Here is a 23,478-nt window from a genome sequence, read left to right as displayed (position 1 = left end):
GAAGGGCTTCCTTCTGCCCTACTCTTCTACTCCCAGGTGTGAGAAAAGAATTTGGATATTCTAGAAGTTCTATGGATATCTTTCAGTCTAGAAATGCTGCTGCTGCTGCCCCAGAGGCCAAACACCAACACTCTCACTATTCTGCTGGCTTTATCATTCACCTTTTAGCGCTGCAAAACAGCCTCTGTGAAAGGAGCTCTTTACAAACCAAACATGGCATCTGATGTCACATCACTCACTGGTCAGGAAAATGCCATCAGATTCTGCTTTCACAATGCTGTACCTTGCAGTAGAATGCAAAGACTGCTGCTAATGCAGAAGGAAAATGAATTTACACAACTGTACTGTAATAACTGTACTGTAATACACTACTGTAATACACTACACTAACTGTACTGTTATACCATGGGGAATGCAAAACATTGTCCATGGCTTTCTCTATTTAAAGACTCCAAAGGCTGGTATGAAATTAAATGCAAAAGTATCTTGAAAAGTTTCAGGCTATAGGAAACTTCTGACCACTGAAGTCACATGTATAAACCACCTGACAGTTACAGAAACAGTTACAGAAGGACTCATATGCCTTTTTCCTCCCTGACGAAGAACATTAAATTGGATGCTTAACTGTAAATAAACACACTGCACATCCATCATGCAGATGGCAGTGTTAACTGACTTTTGTTTCCTGTAACCTATACTGTACCAACGGCTCAATGTCCAGGTGAGACACTGGGAAAACAGGGCACTTGGCATACACACAGGATGTGCCTGCATGAATTCTGCTGCCAGCTTTCGTAGCTGAAATGAAAACACAAATAAAGGAGTAGTTTTCAATACATCCTTCCAGATTTAGTGGTAAATGACAGCAGATTAAGATTACAATAGAATAAAAAGCAGCCTGGAGCTGCCACCAGCTATAAAGTCTTTTATGAAGTACTAATTCCTTCCACAGTTTTGACAAGGCTATTTATGGTTTGAATTAATGACAGGAACCCTGCCTAGGACTTGCTGTCCTGCCCAACTGCAGTCTGTGCTCTAAAACCAACTTACAAATTAGTCACCCCTGGTGCAGCAGTGACATACAGAAGGAGGGGGGCAAAAAAAACAAACTACTTGTCAAGTTTACTCCATGTTTTCCACACTCCCAAGGTCTTCACTGAATCATGCCACCTTCTATTGTCAGCTGTAAAATCCTGAAAGCAATTAAAAGGGAGAAAAAACAGAATTTCCCCCTCCTTGCAGGGAGGAGTTGATACTGCAGCAAAAGCAGACACAGCTTTTCAAGTCTTTTTTTTTTTTTTGGAGGGGGGGATCCTTGCTTTTTTCATAAAAAAACGACGAAACCTGCATCCACTGGCAGCATTTAAAGGATGATGAGAGCATGCATGCAGCCTAGAAGCCTATTAGGTAGGGGCAGAGAATCTTGCCACAGCTCCTGAACTCCTTTCCAAAGTAAGTTTCAGCAGACTGCAAGGTAAGTGAATGATCTCAAGAATGCTGTAAGGTTAATGGAGAACCTTCACATGGAGAATCAAAGCAAACGAAAGACTGTAATAAAGATTACACTCTCTCTTTACAGAGGTGACTCAGTGTCTTATCAAACAGTGTTTTCAAATACAAATTAAATGAAACTGATTAAAGAATAGCAGCAGCAGGGTGTGTCTACTATGGCCACTCCAAGTCCCAGCACACTGCATTCATAGGTCACTGTTCTACTTCACTCCATGAAAACAAAGGAAAGATGTTCTTCCCAAGGGCTCAAGCTGAGAACAAAAACAGAACTCTGAACACGCTCAATTGTTGCTAGAGCAGAAGGGAAGAAGAGAGAGAAGGGCCAGACAGCTGCCTGCCTGATTTTAGCACTGCAATCCTATGACCCTCAACTGCATATCGAGTTGGTGTCCTAGGCAAAGAGGAGAGGGGAGGAAGGCTGGGAGAACTCAGGCCACGGTGCTAATTCCTTTCCTGCACAAAGACAGTCTCTTGAGGACACAGGCCTGCCTCCTGTAATGTGATCTCATAGTCCAGGTGAGAGAGTTTCCTTCGAGGGAAGTTGGTGAGGAGTTCAAAGCGTTCGTTGGGGTACCCTTTTGACTGGACATGTTTCACAAGAGCCTAGAGAGGAAGGAAGGCAAAAAAGGGTCATTCAATTAAAACAAACAACAACGCACAGAAAGTGTCACAAAATCATCCCTCTTAAAAGAGAAGTTCGTTATGACAGAGAAGGGAAATCTGCATGTAATATGGATCTCAACTTCTTCACATAATTTGGTCCTTGTATGCCATAAAACATAGAAGCTAATTATCCAACAGATTATTGAAACAGAAGGAAGATACGCATAACAGTACACTAATTTAAGTGATCTGAATTCCACATCACACGTTCAAGTCACAGCAAAATGAAAGTTGCAAAACAATCTGTTCAGTGCCCCAAAATAAAAGCCCCCTCACCTGTTTGCTGACATTACCTTTATGTTAAACCTAAAAGGCACCAAAGAAGTATTTTTGTCAGGTGACACTGATAAATACAGCATTTTTTCTGAGGGTTTGAATATTTTCCTGCCTTCAAAGAAGCATGAGGTCTGGGGGATCCTTCTTTTCCTTTCTTTCAAAAGCAATTCTCAGCTCATTTACTTCTCTGCCTACAGTAGCAATCAAGGAAGGATAGAGAGGGTATTGGGACGATGGGCTATCAGCAAATCCAACAAACAGACACATCAGAAGAGCTGAGGCCCATGCTACACAAGAGAGATTTCCCAAGTTCATCAACAAACACAGCAGATGAGAGGGTAAAGTAGGGGTAGACAGGACAGAGAAATGAAGATAAGCTGAGGAATGACAGGGAGTACAGTGAGAGAGCAAAACTCAGGCAGAATGAACAGTCATAGCACTGCTCCAACGTCTTGGGGCATCAGTGCAGGGGGAGCACCTGAGGGGTGATGCAAGTGCACAGGTGATGGACTGGAAGGACATGGCTCCACCTGAGTTAAGATTGCTTGAGAAATATTATAGAGCTGACTGCTATGACAAAGTAAGAATGAAAACCTGGCAAAGCAAAGCAGTTTCCTACAGTAAGTGTCCCTCAGAATTTATTTCAGCCTCAGAACTCTACGTCGACCTCTGAAATGATGCTTGGTTTTGAGAGAGCTGATGCTGGATTTTTGGATGCTTTCGTTTCCTATTTAAAGTTTTCATGTAAAATAGCAAGGATGAAAAACATGAGTTTGAAACAAGGTCAGTTTCTACCTGGAGTTTTGCAGACCAGGTTCTATAGTCTCATTTTCTTTGAGGGATATAAGCACTTCTCTCACCAATGTCATTGGTGCCACCACAGGAAAATAAATTCTCCATTTTCAGCTCCCCCTGTACTCAAACAAGGAACTCCAATTAACCCCACTCACCAGAAGTTTAGCTTGTTCAGGCAGTGAAATTTGTTCTCTCTTTCCATCTGGATACCTCAGCATCAGCTGTGCCTTTGGTCCTAGTACAAAAGGAAGTTACTACAAGTTAACAAACAAGGCAGCCGAACCGAGCTTTCTGTAGTTTTGGTCGTGGCACACTTTACTGCATAGAACAGTGTGGTTAGGGACTGGAGACAAGCACAGAACTTTTTAGCACACAGTGTTTCAGTCTCTGAAGAGATACTTGTACAGCACGTGTTCAAAATAAACACAAGAGTTCACAATAGTGACCAAAATCAGCCTGGGTTCCTAGAGGAAAGTACACTGTGCTACCTCTGCTTTTGAGAGCATTCCACAGGGCTGCATGCCAGCTCACAGCTGCAAGGAGGCACACAGACTCCTGGGATTTGTTTGCATAAGCAAAAGTCCAGCCCCTCAAGGCAGTCAAGCCAGGCACGAGGTAAAGCTAACAGCATTTCACTTCTACCACACTGGTAGAAGCCTGTCACAGCTGCCTGCACTACACCCATGGGAATTTCATTCAACAAGGTCACAAAACTAAGGAATGTGAGTGACTAATATGAAATCACTACATCAAAGTGTTGACAGAGTAAATCATCTAGCATCAACGAGGGAGTGAGACAGCAGGAAAGGTTTAGCTTTTCAAAACAAAGGCTGAAAATATGCTTGTCAGGGTTTAACAATTTTCAGAACAAAAGCAAAACACAGGTCACTATAAAAAATAAAAATAAAACCAATCTGTGGCCACTCACCATTCACATCTAGGCCCTGCAACATACTTTCAGGCTTGTCAGCTGGCTCCTCCACAACCCCTGCATCAATGCAGGGCAGTACCCTATGATTTGATGTTGTCCCAGGCTCAGTCCTTGCAGGGGGCTCAGGCTGAGGCCTCCGGCTTTCCTCTTTTTTGTACCCCAAGTCTTTGTGTGGAGACTTCCTCAACTTGGCAGGATTCTCCGATTCCTCCTCTTCCTCAGATCCGCAGACAGAAATGAACTCTTCACTTCCAGAAAAAAGCTCTGACTCAGATTCCTCGTCTGATCGACTCTCCTGCTTGGCCTGTGAGGAATCAAAATGTGTTTCCTGTAACGAAGCTCTGATAGCAGCTTCCAGCTGGCTGTCCTCACTGGCATCAATGAGGCTCTCCTGTTGAGCAGACAGAGGAAAAAGGCATAAGGATATTTTCAGACACACTGAAAATCCAGACAATATCAAACATTCCAAAGGGAAGCTACTAAAACAGTCATGAACAAACAGCGTGGAAAGCCAGTCATCCTGTAACTGCTTAATGATTCCTCCTTGGAGCTTCACATGGAGTAATACGTCTTCTTCCCACACAACCCTGTGACTGTTAACAAACAGTCAAACAAATGTAACAAAAGAAATGATGTAAGTGTAAACTGCATAACAAAAACAGCTGTCGAGGTAGAAAGCACTCCCTAAGTGCATTACTTTCATATTTTGCACACTCTTCCACTAATTCATTAAGTTTGTTTATACACTACTGAACTGGAAACCAGTGCAGCTGCATAGAGACACAGCACATTTTATTTCAGGTTTCTGCAGTCCTCCTAGAGGGCGTCCTACTCACCGAACGGGAGCATTTTTGGGGAGGGTTGGTAGAATGCCCATCCAGCTGTCCGTGCTCACTCAGGAACCCGGTCACTTGGTCCAAGAAAGAGGTCACGTCCAGTTGGTGCCACTCCACTAGTTTCTGGCCTGGGAAACATACAGCACTGTGAAGTCCATTTTCAGCAACAACTCCTCAAAGATTGCAGCATAGCTGTCAAAAGCATCAGTTCACTCCTGTGCACGTTCTATGCAAGAATCCACATCTGTGGAACTGCAGCTGCCCACAGGCCAACACCTGATCATTACAAAGCTTCCTCCCTCTACCCCCTTGAACAGCCTTATTTTTTGTTCTTTGTGAGAAAATATGCACCCAGAAAGGTGAATTGGATATTAAAATTAAAAAACACAAAACACTAATTTTATGAAGAAGTTATATATTCTTTCTGCTTCGATTCTGCCTCTTGGTAAACAGCATCTGCTTCCATTAGTGCTAAGAAGAGTATCTTAACTTCAGTTTCAACAACAACAAAAAATGTTTTGAGATGGTTAAATCAAATGGTGAGAAATTTCAGGTCTGATTAAAGAAACTATTACTTCAATTCCTGAGAAGCATGAGATCAAACCATTAATACAGCAGCCTTCTATGATGACAGAAAAGGTAAAGTGTTGGTATGCAAAACAAAAAGGTCCAACTTCAAAAGCAATGGAGAAAAAGGTAACATTTATTTATTTTTTAACTGAACAATCAAATTGGTATTTGAAAATTCAGGTGCAATTTAATAAGTCATCGCTAAGCCTCATTAAGCTACTGTGACAGGAATGGGACTGCAGATTTGTATTCATGTCATGGGTAAGTGACCTGACAAATTCATCACAAGATTTCAAGTAGCTTTTAAAAGACCACCTACAAAAAAATGTCGATTTTGGAGTTCCACCACCAGGTGGTACTATTTTCAATTTCTACACAAAGTGCTCGATAAGCCATAGCAAGTACTATCATCCAACACAGCATTTCAGAAAGGCTTGGGAGTTTTGCTCCTTCAGTGCCTCCAGAAGTTGCTATTTCCTTTCTAAAGGGATGAGAAGTCTCACAGGGTAATGTGGTAACGAAGAAGCTTCAGTTGCAGTGTAACACTGTGCCAAGGATGACAGCACTCCAGCTCACAGCTGCCACTCCAAGTAACTGTCCCTTATCTTACCTGTCCTGGGATCCAGGATGGAGACATAAGGGAAGTCTGCTAATTTATAAAACTGTATGTACCTCTGCCCCTCCTCACTGTCGTGATAGACCTACAAAATACCACGTTGAAAGCAAGTTACTGAGTGGAAAGGGAACACGAACGAGCGTGAAAACATACCGAGTTTTTCTCTATTGTACAGTGCATGCAACAAATAGCAAACACAAGTCTCAGCGACTTCTACAATTGAACATGCACCCCTACCAGTGTATGTATTAGTGCTTCAGCAGTAACATTTTCAATCAGAAGTAAAAGGCTGCTTAGGCATTAAAATGCACACCCTTAACCTCTGCAATTCTCCAAGAGAATCACAGCAGCGCTGTTGTAATCAAAGACAACTGGTTTCACTGTCCCACCTAACAGGACATCAAGTTACTGGTGTGGCTCTGTTAAATTTCCCACCCACAGAATTCTGTGATTCTACCTGCCAAAAAATGAAATGTTCCCTGATGATGTTCTTCACAGCCTCATTGCTCCATACGTCGCGGTTCAGACACTGGCACGCAAAGTCTTGCACGTTCTGAATGTTTATCATGAGCCATTTGTTCTGCATCTGACCACACTCCTTGGCCTGTAAGCAGAGAGCAAAGCTTCATTAGCTAACACTGAAGAGCACGACATAAACAATGCCAGCAATGATCAGTGATGGCTTCTAGCAGTGTCAGAATTTTCACCAAAACCCCTTCAGAGTGAGAAAGATGGACCGAGCTAGCGCAAAGGCATCCACAAAACAGAATAAATAACAGGGCTGAAAGACCTGCTTAAATGAGATTGGTTAAATTACAGAATCACATCGATGAACAGAGCTGCTGGAGTTCAACAAGCCAAGCACAGAGTGGGAAAAGCAGCTTTGGCAGTGGGGCGGGGGAGCGAGTTGTGGGGAAAGACACTGAATTCAGTACTTGTTCAGGGAAGAGTGCAGTCAAACCACGCCAATCTGACAACAGAGGAAAGACCTGCTCACTCCAGAGATAAACCTGTGGATCATCTTCTACTTAAGCAGACAACACAATTGACAGAGGATATGCATCAATGCAGTTGGACCTCCTCTCTTGGCTTTTTTGTTTGTTTTTGCCCCTCTCTCTCAAGGTTTTGAGTCACGCTATTACTGTAACTGCCAAATTCGGCATCCTTTTTTGATGCTCCTTATCCAGACTGCAAGTTGGGAGGAAGACGGGAAGGTGCAGGAAGAAATCTTACTGGTTTGAGTCACAAAGCTGGCATAGTCTGATTGCTTGGTGGCAAGATAATGGTAGGAGTTTGATCAAGAATGTAATTCTGATCGCTGAATTGCCATACCTGTTGAAAAAAAGAGGGCTATATCAACAGCAGGAATGCTCTTACCATCTGGAGAGACTGGAACTTGCAAATGAATGTCCCTTCCTTCTTAAAAAAGGTATGCATATATTTATAAGTGCATTCACTATCCTGCTGGCCAGGCACCTAACAGCAAATTCAAGTCATCAGAACGCTACAAAAGATTTTGCTGTTTTTGGTGGTAGTTTGTTCCCCAAAGCAAGGTTTTTAATTTCAGATGGATTTTTAGCCAGCACACCTCAGGACAGTCAGTCTGCCTGATGCAAGTCAGCTGCATGAACCCCATCCACTTACTTTAACAAAGAGTAAGCCTCAACGCACTTGGTAAACCAGTAAATATCAAACTAGAAGCTTGCTCACTGTTCAGCACATCTCGGTCTACAAAATACGTTCTGCATGGCCAAAGGACCTGCAGACAATTTTTATTTTATGCAAAGGAAAAATGTTACAGAAAAAAACATGAATGTAGAAGCGTGGAATACTCATTCTGTCCTCGCAGGCACCACCAATGTTACCATGTGAGAAGCCTGTATTTGGTTTCCAGAGGGGAAAAAGGCAGCAGGTGACACCTGGGTAACTGATAATGGTTTTAAACATATTCATTATTCTTTTATTTTAAAAAAATTATCTTGAACTAACTGGGGGATTTGAGAATTAATTCTAGGCAGTTTAAGATGAGGCCCAGAGGTACCACTCAAAAATAAGGGGAACACTGTCAATATGCAGCTTCAGTTAATCACATCGCCTTAGTCCTGTGTTCTAATGTAATCCATATGTGACTAAATGAAGAAACTCAAAAATACATAACTAGCATACCTGGAAGTGCTCACTCTTCTACACTTTGCATATTTTTTAACATTAGAGAAAACCTGACTCCTCCTCTCCTCCATCCAGCTACTGCACTTGAAAGGGTGCAAGCAGGAAATTCCACACGCAATTTTTGGAAAGATGAGTTTTCAACTGTACAGCAGCTCCAGCTCTTGAAACTCCTTTTAACTTCCTTGTAAAAGCAATAGGTTTCATGTTTAACATTTAAGAGGACAACAGTTATACTGCTACCATCTCACACACATATATAACCACGCTCTTACACAGATATTGCTTTGCGTTAAGGGTAGGGGGGGTATAGAGGGAAGAAATATTGTGGGTATAGAGATTATATGGATGGATCATTTTCATCAATGACCAAAATAACGTTGCAGGGCTCAAGAGTTGGCTTGCGTAGCCTGCAAGTGATGTCTGATGGCTTCAGAAACAGTTTATTACACCAGTTCCCAACCACCACTTCTTCTTAACTTAACTTAGGTGCACTTAAACAGCACCTAAACAGGATGAGAGCAGAGCAATTGCTCCTTACAAGTATTCTAATTCACACTTTAGACAGCAGAGTAGGAGCTTCCAAAGAAAGAGGCAGTGATTCTTAAATACCACATGACAGATGTAAAAAACCACCCATGTCCCCTAAATTCCCCTTCCCATTTTCTAGGCATCCACATTTTTTCATCACAACAACTTAGGGCAACAAACCAGCAATCCAGCCAGACAAACTAAGGAAAGTTATTTTAACTCACTGCTGGCTCCCACTGGAGAAACTAACTCATGTACTGCTAAAAACAATATGTCATCCTCTTTCATTTGATTTTTCTGAACCATGAGCAGTTTATAAATTTTGTGTGGTTTTTTGTTTGGCTTTGTTGAAATTCACTGCTCTCCTTCAGTGGGCAGAGAGAAACAAGGAAGCCGAGCCAGCATCTTGTGAGCTTCCAGACATCTGCTAGTTGAGCACAGTTCAGTTTGGGAGATAAGATAAAATCAGAATGAGAGATGTGCCTACCAAGATACATCCTATTTATATTAATATTATTTATATTACACTCCTTGCCTTGGTCAGCACAGAAAGACCAGCTTCTCTTCATAACCCAGCCATTCCCAAGCCAATGGTACAGCAGCACACGCAGTCTAGCTAGACAGTGTAGAAGCACTGCATGTAAAAATAACTACACTATTCAACTACAAAACTAGATCAGCTTCTGAGCTATTACTGCTCGCTTCATAAAAGCAAAAAAAAATGTTTTTAAAACCATCAGCATCAGCAGGAAGCAGTAAGAGAACCTGTAAAATGAGGAAATTTCATATGGACAGACTTTAAATTGCAACATCATGCTGCTGCTTCACAGAAGTGCCAAAATCCTAAGGAGCATTAAGCACAGAAAACTATCTGCTTCCAAAACAAGAAATGCAAAGTAGGTCAATGTGGGGCACGCTCTCTGCAAACTAAACTGCATTTTACAGCATACACGCAAAGAAACAAACACATCTGATTGTAGAACAAAACCAAACCCTTCTTAAGAAAGTAAGTTTGGTCTGCTGCTCTAGTGATTTATTCTTAGCAGGTTCTGTGTTAGAGAGATGGTGAATGTGAAGCTTCATATGCATCAAGGCTCAATTTTACAGTCAGGAAGCATCAGTTCAAATCCCTTGTGCAATCTGAACTGACCCTCAGCAGTTTCATTTCAGCTTCTCTGAAATACTCTAATAGGAGAGAAGGAGCAGTTACGTTAACATCTTGCTGCTGTATCAGCCATTTGCCTCTGGTTTACATGGCCCCAAGCCACCAGCCTACAGTAACTTGCATCTAGTGGCCCAGTTTTTGATGGAGCTGAAGTTAAACATTAATGCTCTTTTTCATTAGTGAAACAGCAGCTTTTTCACATCATATTGTTCAGGTTCTTCAGTGGGTTTTGTTACTCATTTTTTTTGCATTCAAAGGAAAATGTATTTCCTTGTGCAAAACAAAAGACAACTGAGCCTACTTGCTACAGAAACCAAAGTTAGAGCACCCTAACAGACACTGAGCAACAAGGATGCATGAAAACCTTACTGAGACCAGACACCACTGAAATATTGTTGCTGAGTTTGAATAACATCATAAGGCTACAGGACAAAAGGCTGGTGGAACTTTCTTGCATACCCCTCCAGAGCTTAGAACGCACCCATCATTTAAAAAAACAAAACAAAAAAACCCACTCAAGGTAGTGCTAAAATAAAAGTGCTCAAAATGACAGCATTTAGCCTTTTTTTAGTTACTGCAGATGTTTATCTAAGTGAACAGAGAAGGAATAAGCAAACAGCAGCTTGTTAGAATTGAATTTTGAGAAAGATTCTGGTCACTGGATTCACAGGCCTGCCTTTATCCCAGGCTGAAGCAGCACAACAGTGTGCAGTCACAGAAGGTAAAATGGAAAGGGTAACGGCCCACAAACTGAGAAGCTAAAGATTATTTTTGCAAGGAAGTTTTGAAACGAAGAGCAACACATGAGACACAGAACTGTATGAGAACAGAAAAAAGCAAGCACGAATATCAGAAAGCATATGTCTCTGAATTACTGCAAAGACCAGGACAAGGTGTGTACATACATCGCCCCTCTCCCTCCCCCCTCCCTTTTTTTTTTATTTACAAGACTGAATAAGAACACATGGACTTTAGAGCATTCAAACATATCAATCAGTTACATCATCCCCTGAAATGAATTATGATAATGGCAGGTGCCATAGTAAATACTGCTAAAGGTCTTAACACGTTTTCAGTGAGACATTAGGAAAGACTAGAAAACAAATTCCACAGCAGAGATTAGAGGGCACTTGCTGACTGTGTATACATTTCAGAACAGAGCAGCACTGGCTGTGTCTATGCAAATTCCCTTTATTGGTCCCTCAAGCCACATGTTCACTCTGTTCACAACCAATCTGGATAGTCTCTAATCACTTGTTATGTCCTTAACTCATCCCATAACTAATTCTGACCAGATCCACAAAGCTGCCTGCACAGATAGAAAAGGTGGCAACCTGAGATCACTGGAAATCAGCAGGCCCCCTAGCTCTGCCCTTCTTAGGGGGGCAATCTCTCAGACAATTCTTCCACCACCATCAGAGGCAAAAGATGACCACAGTGATTTTGTACAAGAACATGTCTTCTGGCACAAAGTTGTGCATTCATGACGATGCCATACACAGATACTTGAGTAGCTTTGGTATCAAAATTATTTAGCCATATTACCAAAACTGCATGAGCTTCTCTAGAGGCTCTGCTGCAAACTATATTGCCCCTTACAAAGTACTTTTGCTCACCTACTTTAGCTCAGCTACTTCTGCATCATGCAAGATATTCAGTTCTTCCATTCTAGCCAGCCTCACTCGTATACAGAAGTGTTTCACCAAGTGTGATTTGCTGCACTGGCTTTTAAACATAATAAAAATGTGATCTACCAATGATAGTTAAGACCTTCAGAGGCAGTGTATCAAATATTTATCACTACAGGATCTTTTAACTGTCCTGCACACATAGCCTAACAAAGGGCTTCCACACTGCACACAGCCACCACACAGGGAACTTACCAAAACTCAAAAACTCACCGTCTCAAAGCTGCCTTTGTGCATCAGATCAATGGGAGGCCTGAAGAGGTCTGCTAGGGTAGTGAGTTTCTTATCTACTGCTCCTCCATTTCGTAGCTCCTGTTCCTGTCGAACTGCACAGCCCCAAGAGGAAACAAAGCTGAGTTAGACCAAATACTCAAAGGATGTATTTATAGTTGAATATATTCCCATATACAAAACTTTGGTGAGACAGTTGTACACACACTGAAGATCAGCTGTAGCTTTAGGTTAAGTTCCACTTGTCCTAACTCTTGCAAGCAGTGGGTGTTTATTTCACTTTTAAATACATCCTGGGTAGTGTAAGTATCAGTGGAGGTGGTCATATATCAATATTCAAAAAACAAACAAGCAAAAAAAAATTTAAAAAGGCTATGACTTGCTCCCACTGATGCTATTAGACTGGAACAACTGAGCTACTCTGTAACACTACAACTTTTACTAAGTATATTTCTAATTCAATGCTTCTAATACCTGAAGGTAAGGCACTCCCCACAGAAAGATTTAGTTTACTTGGAGAAATATATTTGCAAGTTTCTATTAAACATCTACACTTCCCACAGTCAGTTCTGGATACCTCAATCTGCTAGTTATAGAGGTTTTCAGACTGTTTGTACCAAGTACCATACTTTGAGTTTCCATTGGTGTTATCACTTCCACTCAAAACAATACAGAGCATATTTCCTACGTATACATGATCATATAAAATAAGGTAAATCACAGAACCTGCTCACCTGAAAATGCAGTGATATAATGCATTTTATGGAACCAGGTCAGCTGAAATGAGTAACCATCGCATGACCCTAAAGCTTTCCCACTGTGTAAGGAAACATCAGTGGGCCATAGCATACAAACCGTTTCTGAGCAGACCCTGGATCCCTACAGGGATAGAAGTGCACTTGTGGTGTAGGCCTGGGAGCCAGGAAACAACATGGACTTTTAGGACTAGGGCCATTTTCACCCATGAAATTTACCATCAAAACATCCAGTTTCATCAGAAACCTTCACAATGGTTTTACAGACCATGAAACTCAAAAGGACTTTGCTGTAAGAGAGAAAAAATAAGGGCACGAAGCTTCTGTAAATTCTTGATTTTAATGTATGTAGCTGCCAGTGACTTTAACACCTGATCAGATTATTACTTCTGACAAATTGATCGAGGCTGTCAGGGGAAAGCCAGAGATGGTAAATGCTTATTTTCAGTTTGGCATATGACAGCACCTAACTCCTTGGGAACCAGGTCCTCGGTTAGAGCTCTTCAGGACTCCAGTAGCATCAGTGGTGACAACTGCTAACAGTTTTTGTTAGATTTGTTAGATAACAAATCTAACTGGGATGCAAAATAAATGGTGTTTGGCTCTCAGAGAATCCCTTTCTATGAAACTTAAATGCTTATATAACACCCAATGCTTTGTCTTTTGGAGAGCCTGCAAATGAATGGATAGGGAATGGTAAATAGATAAAATTCACTAGAATCAATTCACAAGGCCAAGGAAGAAGCCTCAGGGTTATACTCAAATCTAATTCAAGTGCCAGAGCCACCTATGGCTATCAAAGAAAAAAATAATAGGTAAACTCAATTTATACACAGGTATTGGACTGTTCTTCATTTTTAATTCTCTCTAAAGCAGAAAAAGGCTTTTTTGAGAGTTATCAAGAAAGCATTTGCCATATGAAAGCAGGTAGAATATGCTGTCTCATGGTTTTACTTATGTAGCACAGGCAAGCACTTTGCACAGCATCCTCAGTACCTGCTTCATATATCCATCAACCAATGCTTTCCCTTCAGCCACTTCAGAACAAGGTAAGGTGCCTCAGAAATAAATTAATGACACTTACTGTACCACAGACATGACAGAGTACTGTCAGCAAACAGCACTGTCACTACAACAAGGAACAGTCTAACAGTATTAATCCCAAATAACATCTTACATGCAGTAAGCAATTAAAAAGCATTCAATGACTGAAAGCTATCACAGCCTACAGTGGAAACTAATTTGAAATCACTGTTGTACTAAAAAAACCAACCCAACAGAGAACCTGTCTAAGTTACTGATCAGCAGACACTTACTGGTTTCTGTCTGAAAATCCCGGAAGCCGTCAAATATTGAACGCGCAGGTCTGCGTCTCTTAGGAGCTTCAAAGAAAAAAGTCTTTCAGTAATTACTTCAAAGGCACACTATGAAACAGGTAAGCTTATGAGAACCATTTTTCCCCATCACTTACTCCCTTCAAATTTCCCAGCAGAGGAGAAAAATGTACCAGCAGTACACATTAATGTAAAGTCAGCCTTTTCTCATGGGCTCACCAAGCACTCCAAAGGCACATCAGTATGTAGTGGCAGTGCTGCCACAGCATCAAAATGTCATGATTCCCATCAAGACTTTTAAAGATGATTTCTAAGAAAAACTTCATAAAATTAAACCCAGAGGGAGAATACCTTCTTCCTTAGGAAACACGACTGTTTCTTCCACGTTTCTATTTCCTTTTTAATCACTTATCCAGATGTCATTCCAACTGGGCTGAATTTGCCTCAGCCAAGCTCTTCATAGGATCCAGTGTCAGTATCAGCATGGATCTCTCTCCTCTAAATGCTTAGCAACAAGCACAATCTCTTACAGGTAACTACAGAGTAATTTACACTGTAGTTCTGAGTAGCAGCTGAAATAGCACTTCAGCAAAAGCAGCCTCTCCAGGCTTGGCTGCTACAAGTCCAGTGCAGGTGAAGATGTGAACTGCAACCCAGATGAATGTTTTTTTAACAAATTTTCTACTTCTGGAGTGGTTCAGTGTATCTGGCAGAGTACAAACTGATACAGGTTTTCTCAACTGGAAGAGAATCCAAGCTCACTCAAGCACCTCAATATGCAGCTGCTCAAACCATAAACTGGAACATACCCTGCTTGAGGTTAGAGCTGAAGGACCAAGTGAGGCAGCTTTCCAGCTGCTGGGCTGCTTCATGCTATAAATAGAAGTGGCATCAGTGAGAACATGAGAGTTGTTGGATGACACAGAGCCAGGAGGCTACCACAGATTGCCTCAGTAGGGCAGTGAGGGACAGCACGTCTGTGCTCAGTGTGTGACGTGAGCAGAAAAGGACCAGCAAGAGTGCAGATCATGCTCCTGTACTTCTTAGGATCATGAACCCACTGGCATCTATGGAGCTAATGTCAAAGACTCTGCTGGGTCACAAAGGCAGCAAGACGAAGAAGCCAGCGCAATGTTTTCCAAGAGTCCTCAGGGCACCTTCTGCAACCACCTCTCAGCTTGGGCACGTTGGCAAAACAAATCTCTGATGTTGAAAACAAGATCAAGTGAGAACCAGTTCCACAGTGAAACAGAAGCTAGGCCTCACAATCCTATTCAGTGGGAACTAAACAACACAAAAGCATTTCCTATGGACGTGGGATCACTATAAGGATGAGCATTTCCATGTCTTCCATTGACAAAAAGAGCAAGATTCTTAATTCAGCTGTGTGATGCAGCTTAAAGTGCAAATTAAATTCCTAAAGGAGAGATTGAGAAAATGACAAGCTATCATGCAGTTCAACCTTCTTTCTGGACGTCCTCAAGAAACATGCATTTGTTCACTCCATTTTCACTTGTCAGCCAGATCCCAAGCTTTCACCCCACCAGTCTGGACATTTTTGCAGCAGTATCACATGGTTATGAAGGCCAGGAACACAGGATCTCAATGTTACTAACTGCCTGGTGACTCAAGAAGTCCTCTGAAAAAGGAGTTAGCAAATTGACACCACTGCAAATACAGCATCTCTGATGCGTAAGGTTTTAAATATCAGTATATTTCCAAGCATTTAGTCGTGTTAGATGGCTGAGGAGCTGGAACAGGGCAAAAACACAAACAGGCACACTGCTTTCTTCATGTTCATGAAATTTTGTTTTTCTCATCATATAAACATGATTTCAAGGTATTTAAAGAAAGCAAACAATGAAATAAGAACACAAGCCTACCTCCAAACAAGGGCTCAGGCTCTACTAAAATTTCCTGTTTTTGAGGAATTGGAGCTCGTACTTCATCCCTATTGAAGAGGAAAGGAAAATCAGAGATAATAATGTTTAAGTATTGAATAAACCAAACCATGTTGTGTTCCAAATGTTCCTGCGACCCGGACTAGCTAAGGACACTGCTGTGCCATTGCACAGGATCAGAGATTTGATGTCAAAACAGATCTTGAGGAACCCTCTACTCCCACTCAAGGCACTGAAACAGGATGTAGCACGTTATGCATTAAAGTGCACTGTGCACTTTTCTACATCTTGACAGATTACACAAATCCTCTGGTGCCCTGATCCCAGTCTTCTGTCAATTGAATTGACAAAAACAATTCAAATACATATTTTTTTACTTTCACAACCTCCTCAGAACTTGGAAACTGTCTTTTAAAACTAAGCTAACTAACCCACTTGCCACCCTCCTCCCCTGTTTATCTGTACACAGAGGGGAAAAAAAAAAGATTGATTACTATGAGCTTTCTCCTGCTGGAACTTTTTATTTTCACCTGAAACTCATGACTCTTTCTTTCCCACAGGATGTAAAACAAGATGGTCAAAATGGTTATTTTCCTCCATATAATTCTGAAGCAATTACTTGCTTTCATGGCTGGGCTCCTTTCACATTTCAGCAGCTTAGCTACGCTTACAGAGAACACTATGTAAACTGAAATTACGTCTAGGAGAAGAAATAAAATCACAAGAGCTATGAAAGAATAGAAATGTGTACTCAGTTGTACTCAGTTCAGTTCCCTAACTCATGCATCTACTCAGAGGAGCAGCACAGGCTCATCCAAGAAAATCCATTTCAACATCTGACCTACAGAGTATTCCCGAGCTGCACGCCTTCCTGAACTCTTCAAAGTCTTTAAGTGTGCAGTTATTGGCTCCTGGCCATGCAGGTTTCAAGCAGTAACTCACACCACCAGCAAGATTCACTAACCTTGCTGTTAGCCTCCACATCTTTGATCGCTGTTGTGAAGCTAGTTATTCTCCTTTCTGCATTTGCATATTTTTCTTTCTTCCTAGAAGTAAAACTAAGCTGACCAGCACCTGAAGGTGTCAAGTATAAAAAAGGAAGTATTCAAAATAAACCTTGAATATTGAGTTACTGATGTGCCAGAAGTTATCTAGAAATACGAACTCTTAACACCTACAGATACAGACTTTTAACTTCATTACCTGTTAGGTTCAAACAGGGAGGCACTGAACTATAGAAGTTAGTGCTAACAGTTGTTTAAATGTATACATGTGCTTCGGAAGTACAAGCAGCAAGAATTTTCTTTAAAAGTTATTTCCCTCTTGCCTGAAGTAAAAGACTTCCATAAAGAAGAAAGCATGGCTATGTTTAATACAGAACTTTCAACAGATGTGACTGATACCAATTAGCTTCCATGCAAAATATTCCCCTTATCCCATGCAGGCACACTAACAGGCAGCACCAAAAGACTCTGCCACGTCCAAGCACCTTCAATGGCACGTGATGTGTAAGACACTAATGCAGATTTTGTAGTTGCTTGTTCCTCTGCACATCAGTGTACGTGACCTACTGTTAAAACAACACAAGAAAATGCTATCAAATGGGACTCGGGTCTCAGTTAATAAAAACCAAAATAACAAAATTCTCTAAGTACAAAAGAACATAGGGCAAGATTCCTGGAGCCATTTAAAACTAAGACCCACTTTTTGCTGGATCCTCACCTCAGTGACCCAAACTATGCCTGCAAAAACAGCATGTGCATGCAATGGAAAACTTCTGAAGTACACGCAAGAGAGACCAGCTTGTGCAATAAGAAAAACTGATTTATTAAGAAAAACATCAAAGCAATCAATCAAACAAGATCATCAAAAAAGCACACATTACACTGAAATAACAGCAGGTTAGGAGAAAGAACAACTGCTTGAATTGCTCTGTCTTACACTACAAAACTTTTAAGACAGGCTACTCATATTTATGCAGACATGCCCATGTACGTACTCGGTGTGTGGCCGAACTGCAGACACTGCTGCAGAGCTGGTGCTGGGCTCCTCTGCTATGCCTCCACCATCCAGAAACATGGTGACAGCCATCTCCAGGTTGTTGTTGCATGCTTCAAGCATATGTTTTCCCACGCTTTCACTGGCACCTGTAAGGCAAAAAAATATATACTGAAGCATTCTTCATGAAGTGTTCTGATCAGAAGCGCTGGGAACAGCTAACCAGCAAGCTTCTCTTCTAAAGCACTGATCATTAGAGCAGTTCAGCAGGTGCCATTTATCCCTCAGGCACAACTATGAGGTGAGACAAACACACATCTCAAGGGAAAAGGGAATGCCTGGATACAGAACAGCCGCACTTCTCCCTTCCAGCAATTCTGCGGGAGCGTTTTTGAGCGCTTCTTTTTCTCTTTGTACAGTTTTCCAAATATTGACAAGCTTATTAAATTTGACTTCTGTTGTGTTATATGAAAAAAACAAAAACAACAAAACAATCAACTGATTTAACATTTTAACAGAGAGAATACTAAATCCAGTGCCAAAGTTTTTACCCTCCTCTAACAGATACTTAAAGAAGAAAAGATTCCCTGTTTCACTGGGTGCTCCAGAAGGCAGAAACAAACAAGCACAAGCTCAGTTCATGTACAAGGAAATTTTAAAAGTGAACAGGGAAAAAGTGGTATCATCACTAACACTTACTAGAATGGCTCCCAGGCCCAACCAAATGCAGACCAATGTGCTGCTCAGGATGAAACATTACTCCTTAGCAACACTTGTAGTTCTTCCTTACAGAGTCTGCCTCTAAAGCTTCCTCAAGGCCGTACAGTCAACAAAAGCACCACCTGAATCCCTCCTGCATCTAATCTTTTAAGAGTCTATTTACTACACTACATCTCTATAGGTAGCAGGCTGCCAAAGAGTCTATTTTAATATGGAAAAGCTGGAACAGAGAAAGAGTGGCAAAATGCAGCTGAACCAGTTTGGGAGCAGTTTTTGGTCTGCAATGATTCTTACCAGCTTCACCACAAGTCACTGAAATGAAGAAAACTCTGTTTTCCCAGCTTCAGAATGACAGCTAACGCCACTTTGAGCAAAACATTTAACTCACTTTCATTGGGTATCCTGAGATTTTCCAGGAAGTACTCAGAGCTTTAGATTAAACAGACGATACACTGAACACACTTTGAATCTGTTGAGATAAAGAAATACTAAATGACCTGTGCCACTATATTACACCACAAGGAAAGCCGAGCTGACCAAGGTAACTTTTTAAAAAAAAACCAACAAAAACCAAGAACCAACCTGCCACAGGAGTACCCCAATGGTATTCAGCTAAGCTTGAGGACCTTAGCCAAAATAAGAGCGCAGAAAGAACTAGTACTATCCCCAATCAAACACAAAAGCATCAAACAGTTTTTCACTGTAACTGCTCTTTCATATTTTCAGGAGCTCACTTCAACACCAGCTGCAGAAACGAAGCAATACCTGAAGATTCTGGAATATACACACAGCCTGCAACCTCACTGCACAGTCCCACCGTGCTGTTCATTTAGGAGGACCAGAAGAAAAATTATATTCGACCTTCTGCCTTTTAAAGTCATGAATATACAATGCGTTCGTACCAAATCTTCCTCAGTCCTAAGGAAAACAGCATCACACCAATGTTCTCAGTGCTCCTGCTGGCAAACAGAAATTCTAATTATTCTGCAAGATTTGAAAGAAATTTCTTTTTATCTCGTAATTTCATCTGTAAAGATACACAGGACTTATACTTCCTCAACACTTCTCTGGATGACAGCACCAAAGGAAAAAAAACTGCTGTCTGAGAAGTATATTCAAGGACTATGGGTTAGCAGACATGGGTTGGCAGCTGGATCTGATGCTTATAGTGTCTTTTCCAGACTCTGTGATTCTGTGACTGCTGCTCACCATCAGGTGTGCTGGAAGCAGATCATAGAATGGTCTGGGTTGAAAAGGACCACAATGATCATCTAATTTCAACTCCCTGCTGTGTGCAGGGTCACCAACCAGCAGCCCAGGCTGCTCAGAGCCACATCCAGCCTGGCCTTGGATGCCTGCAGGGATGGGGCATCCACAGCCTCCTTGGACAACCTGTTCCAGTGCCTCACCACCCTCTGGGTGAAAAACTTCCTCCTAATCTCCAACCTAAACCTCCCCTGTCTCAGTTTAACACCATTCCCCCTTGTCCTATCACTATTCACCCTCACAAACAGCCGTTCCCCCTCCTGTTTATATGCTATCTTCAAGTACTGGAAGGCCACAATGAGGTCTCCTGGGAGCCTTCTCTTCTCCAAGCTAAACAAGCCCAGTTCCCTCAACCTTTCCTCATAGGAGAGGTGCTCCAGCCCTCTGATCATCTCAGTGCCCTCCTCTGGACCTGCTCCAAGAGCTCCATGTCCTTCCTGCGCTGGGGGCCCCAGGCCTGGATGCAGTGCTGCAGATGGGGCCTCACAAGAGCCAGGTAGAGGGAGATCATCCTCCCTCTCCCTGCTGGCCACCCCTTTTTAATGCAGCCCAGAACACAGTTGGCCTTCTGGGCTGATGGAATTCATTTCACCTTTTCCACACAAACGTGGGTAACTCTGTGCACTTACACAGAACCATAAGGGCTGGAGCATCTGTCTACCCCCCTGAGAAAGCAGGTTCACACCAAAGGTGCAGGCTGATGACAGACCACTGAGGGTGTGTTGTGCAGCACCTGTCACTGTGCCACAGGGTCAGACAACTCGCCAAGAACTCACCTCCAAACAGAACCTTACATTCTATTACAACAAACAGAACCTCAAACCTCTCTTTCAGAGGTAGGTGGGCAGAACCCAGCAGGTTCTTGTTTTTTGTTTTGAAGATCAGGAGTGGGATTTAGACATCTCCATCACCCAGCTATATGCGCAGGGCTGCTGGGCAAACAGCACAGCTCTACTCGGTCTTCTCTCAGGCACCGCTGAGAACGAGAACACCAGACACACACGGGAGCTCGCCGTAACGAAAGACGCTTCTTCTTTCATAGCGGCAAAGGTTTAGTCCAGCTGGTTTCCGTCAGAAGATCCCAGGCCCCGTAACTCCCCAGCACTCCCGTTTGCGGGTGCCGTGCCCGGGGAGCCCCAAAGCACGCACGCCGCATCCGTCCGCAGCCCGCAGCCGACGGCGGTGCCGACACGCCGACGCTCCGCACGGACGCCACTCAGCGCCGTCACGCGACGCGCGAGCTTCCCACGAAGCGAGCACGAACTGCGCGACCCCGAGCGGGGACCCAGCCGGCGGACCGCCTCCCGGCCGCGGGGCGAGCCGCCCGCCTCTCCGCAGCCGCGTTTCCTTGAGGCGGGCTTCGCGGCAGCCCGGCGCCCCGCCACCGCCCCGCTGACGGGCCCGGCCCCCCGCCCCGCCGGGCCCCCGCCTCACCGCGCCCGGCCCTCCGCCTCCATCCCGGCCGCTCGACGAAAGCGAGAAGCGGCGGTGAGCCGGTCCGGGCCCGGCATTCCTCGTGCCTCACCCGTGATGGCGGTGAACTGCTGGATTAACCCTTTCAGCGCCGCGGAGGCCGCCGAGCCCCCGTGCGCCGCCATCTTGCCGCCGCCGCACAACAACACGCACGCCGCCGGCCCGCGCGCACCGCGCAGGCGCGAAGCCCGCCCGCGCCCTTCCTCTGCCCCGCCGCCTGGGTGGCGCCGCGCAGGGGCGGGGCGCGGGAGTTGCCGTGGTAACGCGGCTCGCGCCGCTTCGGCCGCCCGCTCTGAGGGGGCGACCCGCCGCGGCGGGAAACGGATCGATTGAGGCCGGTTCCTCCGCCGGGCGCAGGAAGTGCTGCTGCACGTGCGGGGCGGCGATGAGGCCCGTGCCGCTCCCCAGCGGGAACGCATTTTTGTTTCTCTCCATCCAGCAACGCTCTCTGGGCCCGGCCCTCCGGTTCTTTGTTCGGCAACGCGTCCGGCCACGGCTGCTGTCGTGCGGGAGAATGCCGTGAGAGAGCCAAAGGCGTTGCTGGAGCCCGGGTAGGCTGTGCGCACAGCCTTCCCCTCACCAGCAGGAGGGTTGAGTGGTGGGGTGCCATTGCTTTCGTGCACATTTACCTCAGAACAGCATCGGGTGGAATGCTGTGTGGGAGGTGTTGGACTGGAGGAGACGAGTTTTATGAACCAGAATCTGAGAAATATCACCACACCAACAAGAACGGCTCCCCAAGGTTGCCTGGCAAGTTCTCACTGTGCTCGGGATCAAGCACTGAGAGCTAAAATCGCTCCACATCAGTGCTTGAGAGCCTCACACTCACAAGCAAAGGAATCATTAACCAACCCAAGCCTGCTGCAAAGCGCTTGGAGCAACCAAAATCCTCCCAGCAGCTGAATTCCAACCTCCAACAAGAAAAGCATAAAACAAACATGAGGACGCTCCTGAGGACCGCTCTGCCACACGCGCTGTGAGTACGGCCATGTGGGGATCCGAACGCTTGCAGCCCTCACAAGGCTGCTGGTCTGGGCACCCAGTACGGGTTACAGGCTTTGTGTACTTCAGTTGAGTGCGTGTCTAATGATTGACTTCTAGTCTTGTTTGTTTTCCCCATTCTGCAACAGCCTTTCAACTTTTCCACGTGAGATGTGTTTTGCAAAGCAAGGTGGTTTTGTTTTTTTCTTTTTCCCAGTCCAAGTTAAAGTGAATTTTAGACAGCTGCCAAAGTATACTTACTAATTATAAAAGTACAACTTACATACCTGCACCTTTGGGGTATGTGAAGTTAAAAGACAATCCCAGCAAGCTTTAAAAATAATGGAAAAAAAGTGTACCACCCCCCCCCCAAATACACACCTACCCCAAAATTGTATTCCTGTACAATTCTGACTTTTGAAATGGCTTCTTTCTGCACTTTTTTGTATTTATTTGCAGCATTGTAAGCCTTCAAGAAGCAAAAAAGCCCCTCCATATTGTCTATTTCCTACCTTTAAGTGAGATTAGTTGCGTGCATATTATAAACTTTATGTAGTAACCATCATATTAAGAGGAAAAGAAAAAATGCACAATACAGCTATGGAGGAAAAGGGAATGAAACTGCTGCTATATGTGACAGTCTCACATACTGGGGCACACTGAGCTACAAATGAAATACTGCCAAAGGAAAGCCTTCCCTTTCCCTTGCTCTCTCCCACCTCCATTCCCTTCAGGATCTTTAACTGGTTCATAGAGAGCTCAGAATGCTAAAGCATTCAAAGAAAGAAGGAATTCTCTCTCACTGCTGGTTGTAGTTTCATTATACCAGAACTTCACAAAATAAAATCAATAGGAGCACGTGGTGCTTCTGATCACTTACTTGAGAAAGGGCTGCAGGCATCAGGTGCCATGCTCTCAGAAAGAGGTTCTCCATGCCAAAGCAGGGACCAGTTTTTGAACAAGTTAAAAATAGACATCAGACTTGATAAACAGATTTTAAGACAGGGCTGAATTGAGATTTACGAACAAAACTCTTCATCTTCAGCTGCTCTGGAAATAAGAGTTTACTT

The 23,478-nt window shown here is 43.5% G+C and overlaps 1 protein-coding gene across 1 annotated transcript; it reads right to left on the bottom strand.

Annotated features, from left to right (window-relative positions):
* Positions 1-1,953: 1,953 nt before the first annotated feature.
* UBXN7 (UBX domain protein 7) lies at positions 1,954-21,552 on the bottom strand (the record flags this gene model as incomplete). Its single annotated transcript, XM_079539580.1, has 11 exons — positions 1,954-2,115; positions 3,402-3,481; positions 4,175-4,568; positions 5,014-5,141; positions 6,194-6,284; positions 6,657-6,803; positions 11,963-12,075; positions 14,052-14,117; positions 15,953-16,020; positions 17,970-18,117; positions 21,480-21,552. The coding sequence occupies 11 exons, from the start codon at positions 21,550-21,552 to the stop codon at positions 1,954-1,956; spliced, it is 1,470 nt and encodes a 489-aa protein (XP_079395706.1).
* Between the last annotated feature and the right edge of the window lie 1,926 nt (positions 21,553-23,478).

The sequence above is a fragment of the Tetrao urogallus genome (assembly GCF_951394365.1).
Source record: "Tetrao urogallus genome assembly, chromosome: 9".
NCBI lineage: Eukaryota > Metazoa > Chordata > Aves > Galliformes > Phasianidae > Tetrao > Tetrao urogallus.
Note: the sequence above shows the minus strand (reverse complement) of the source record. Positions and strands in the feature narration are given on the sequence as shown.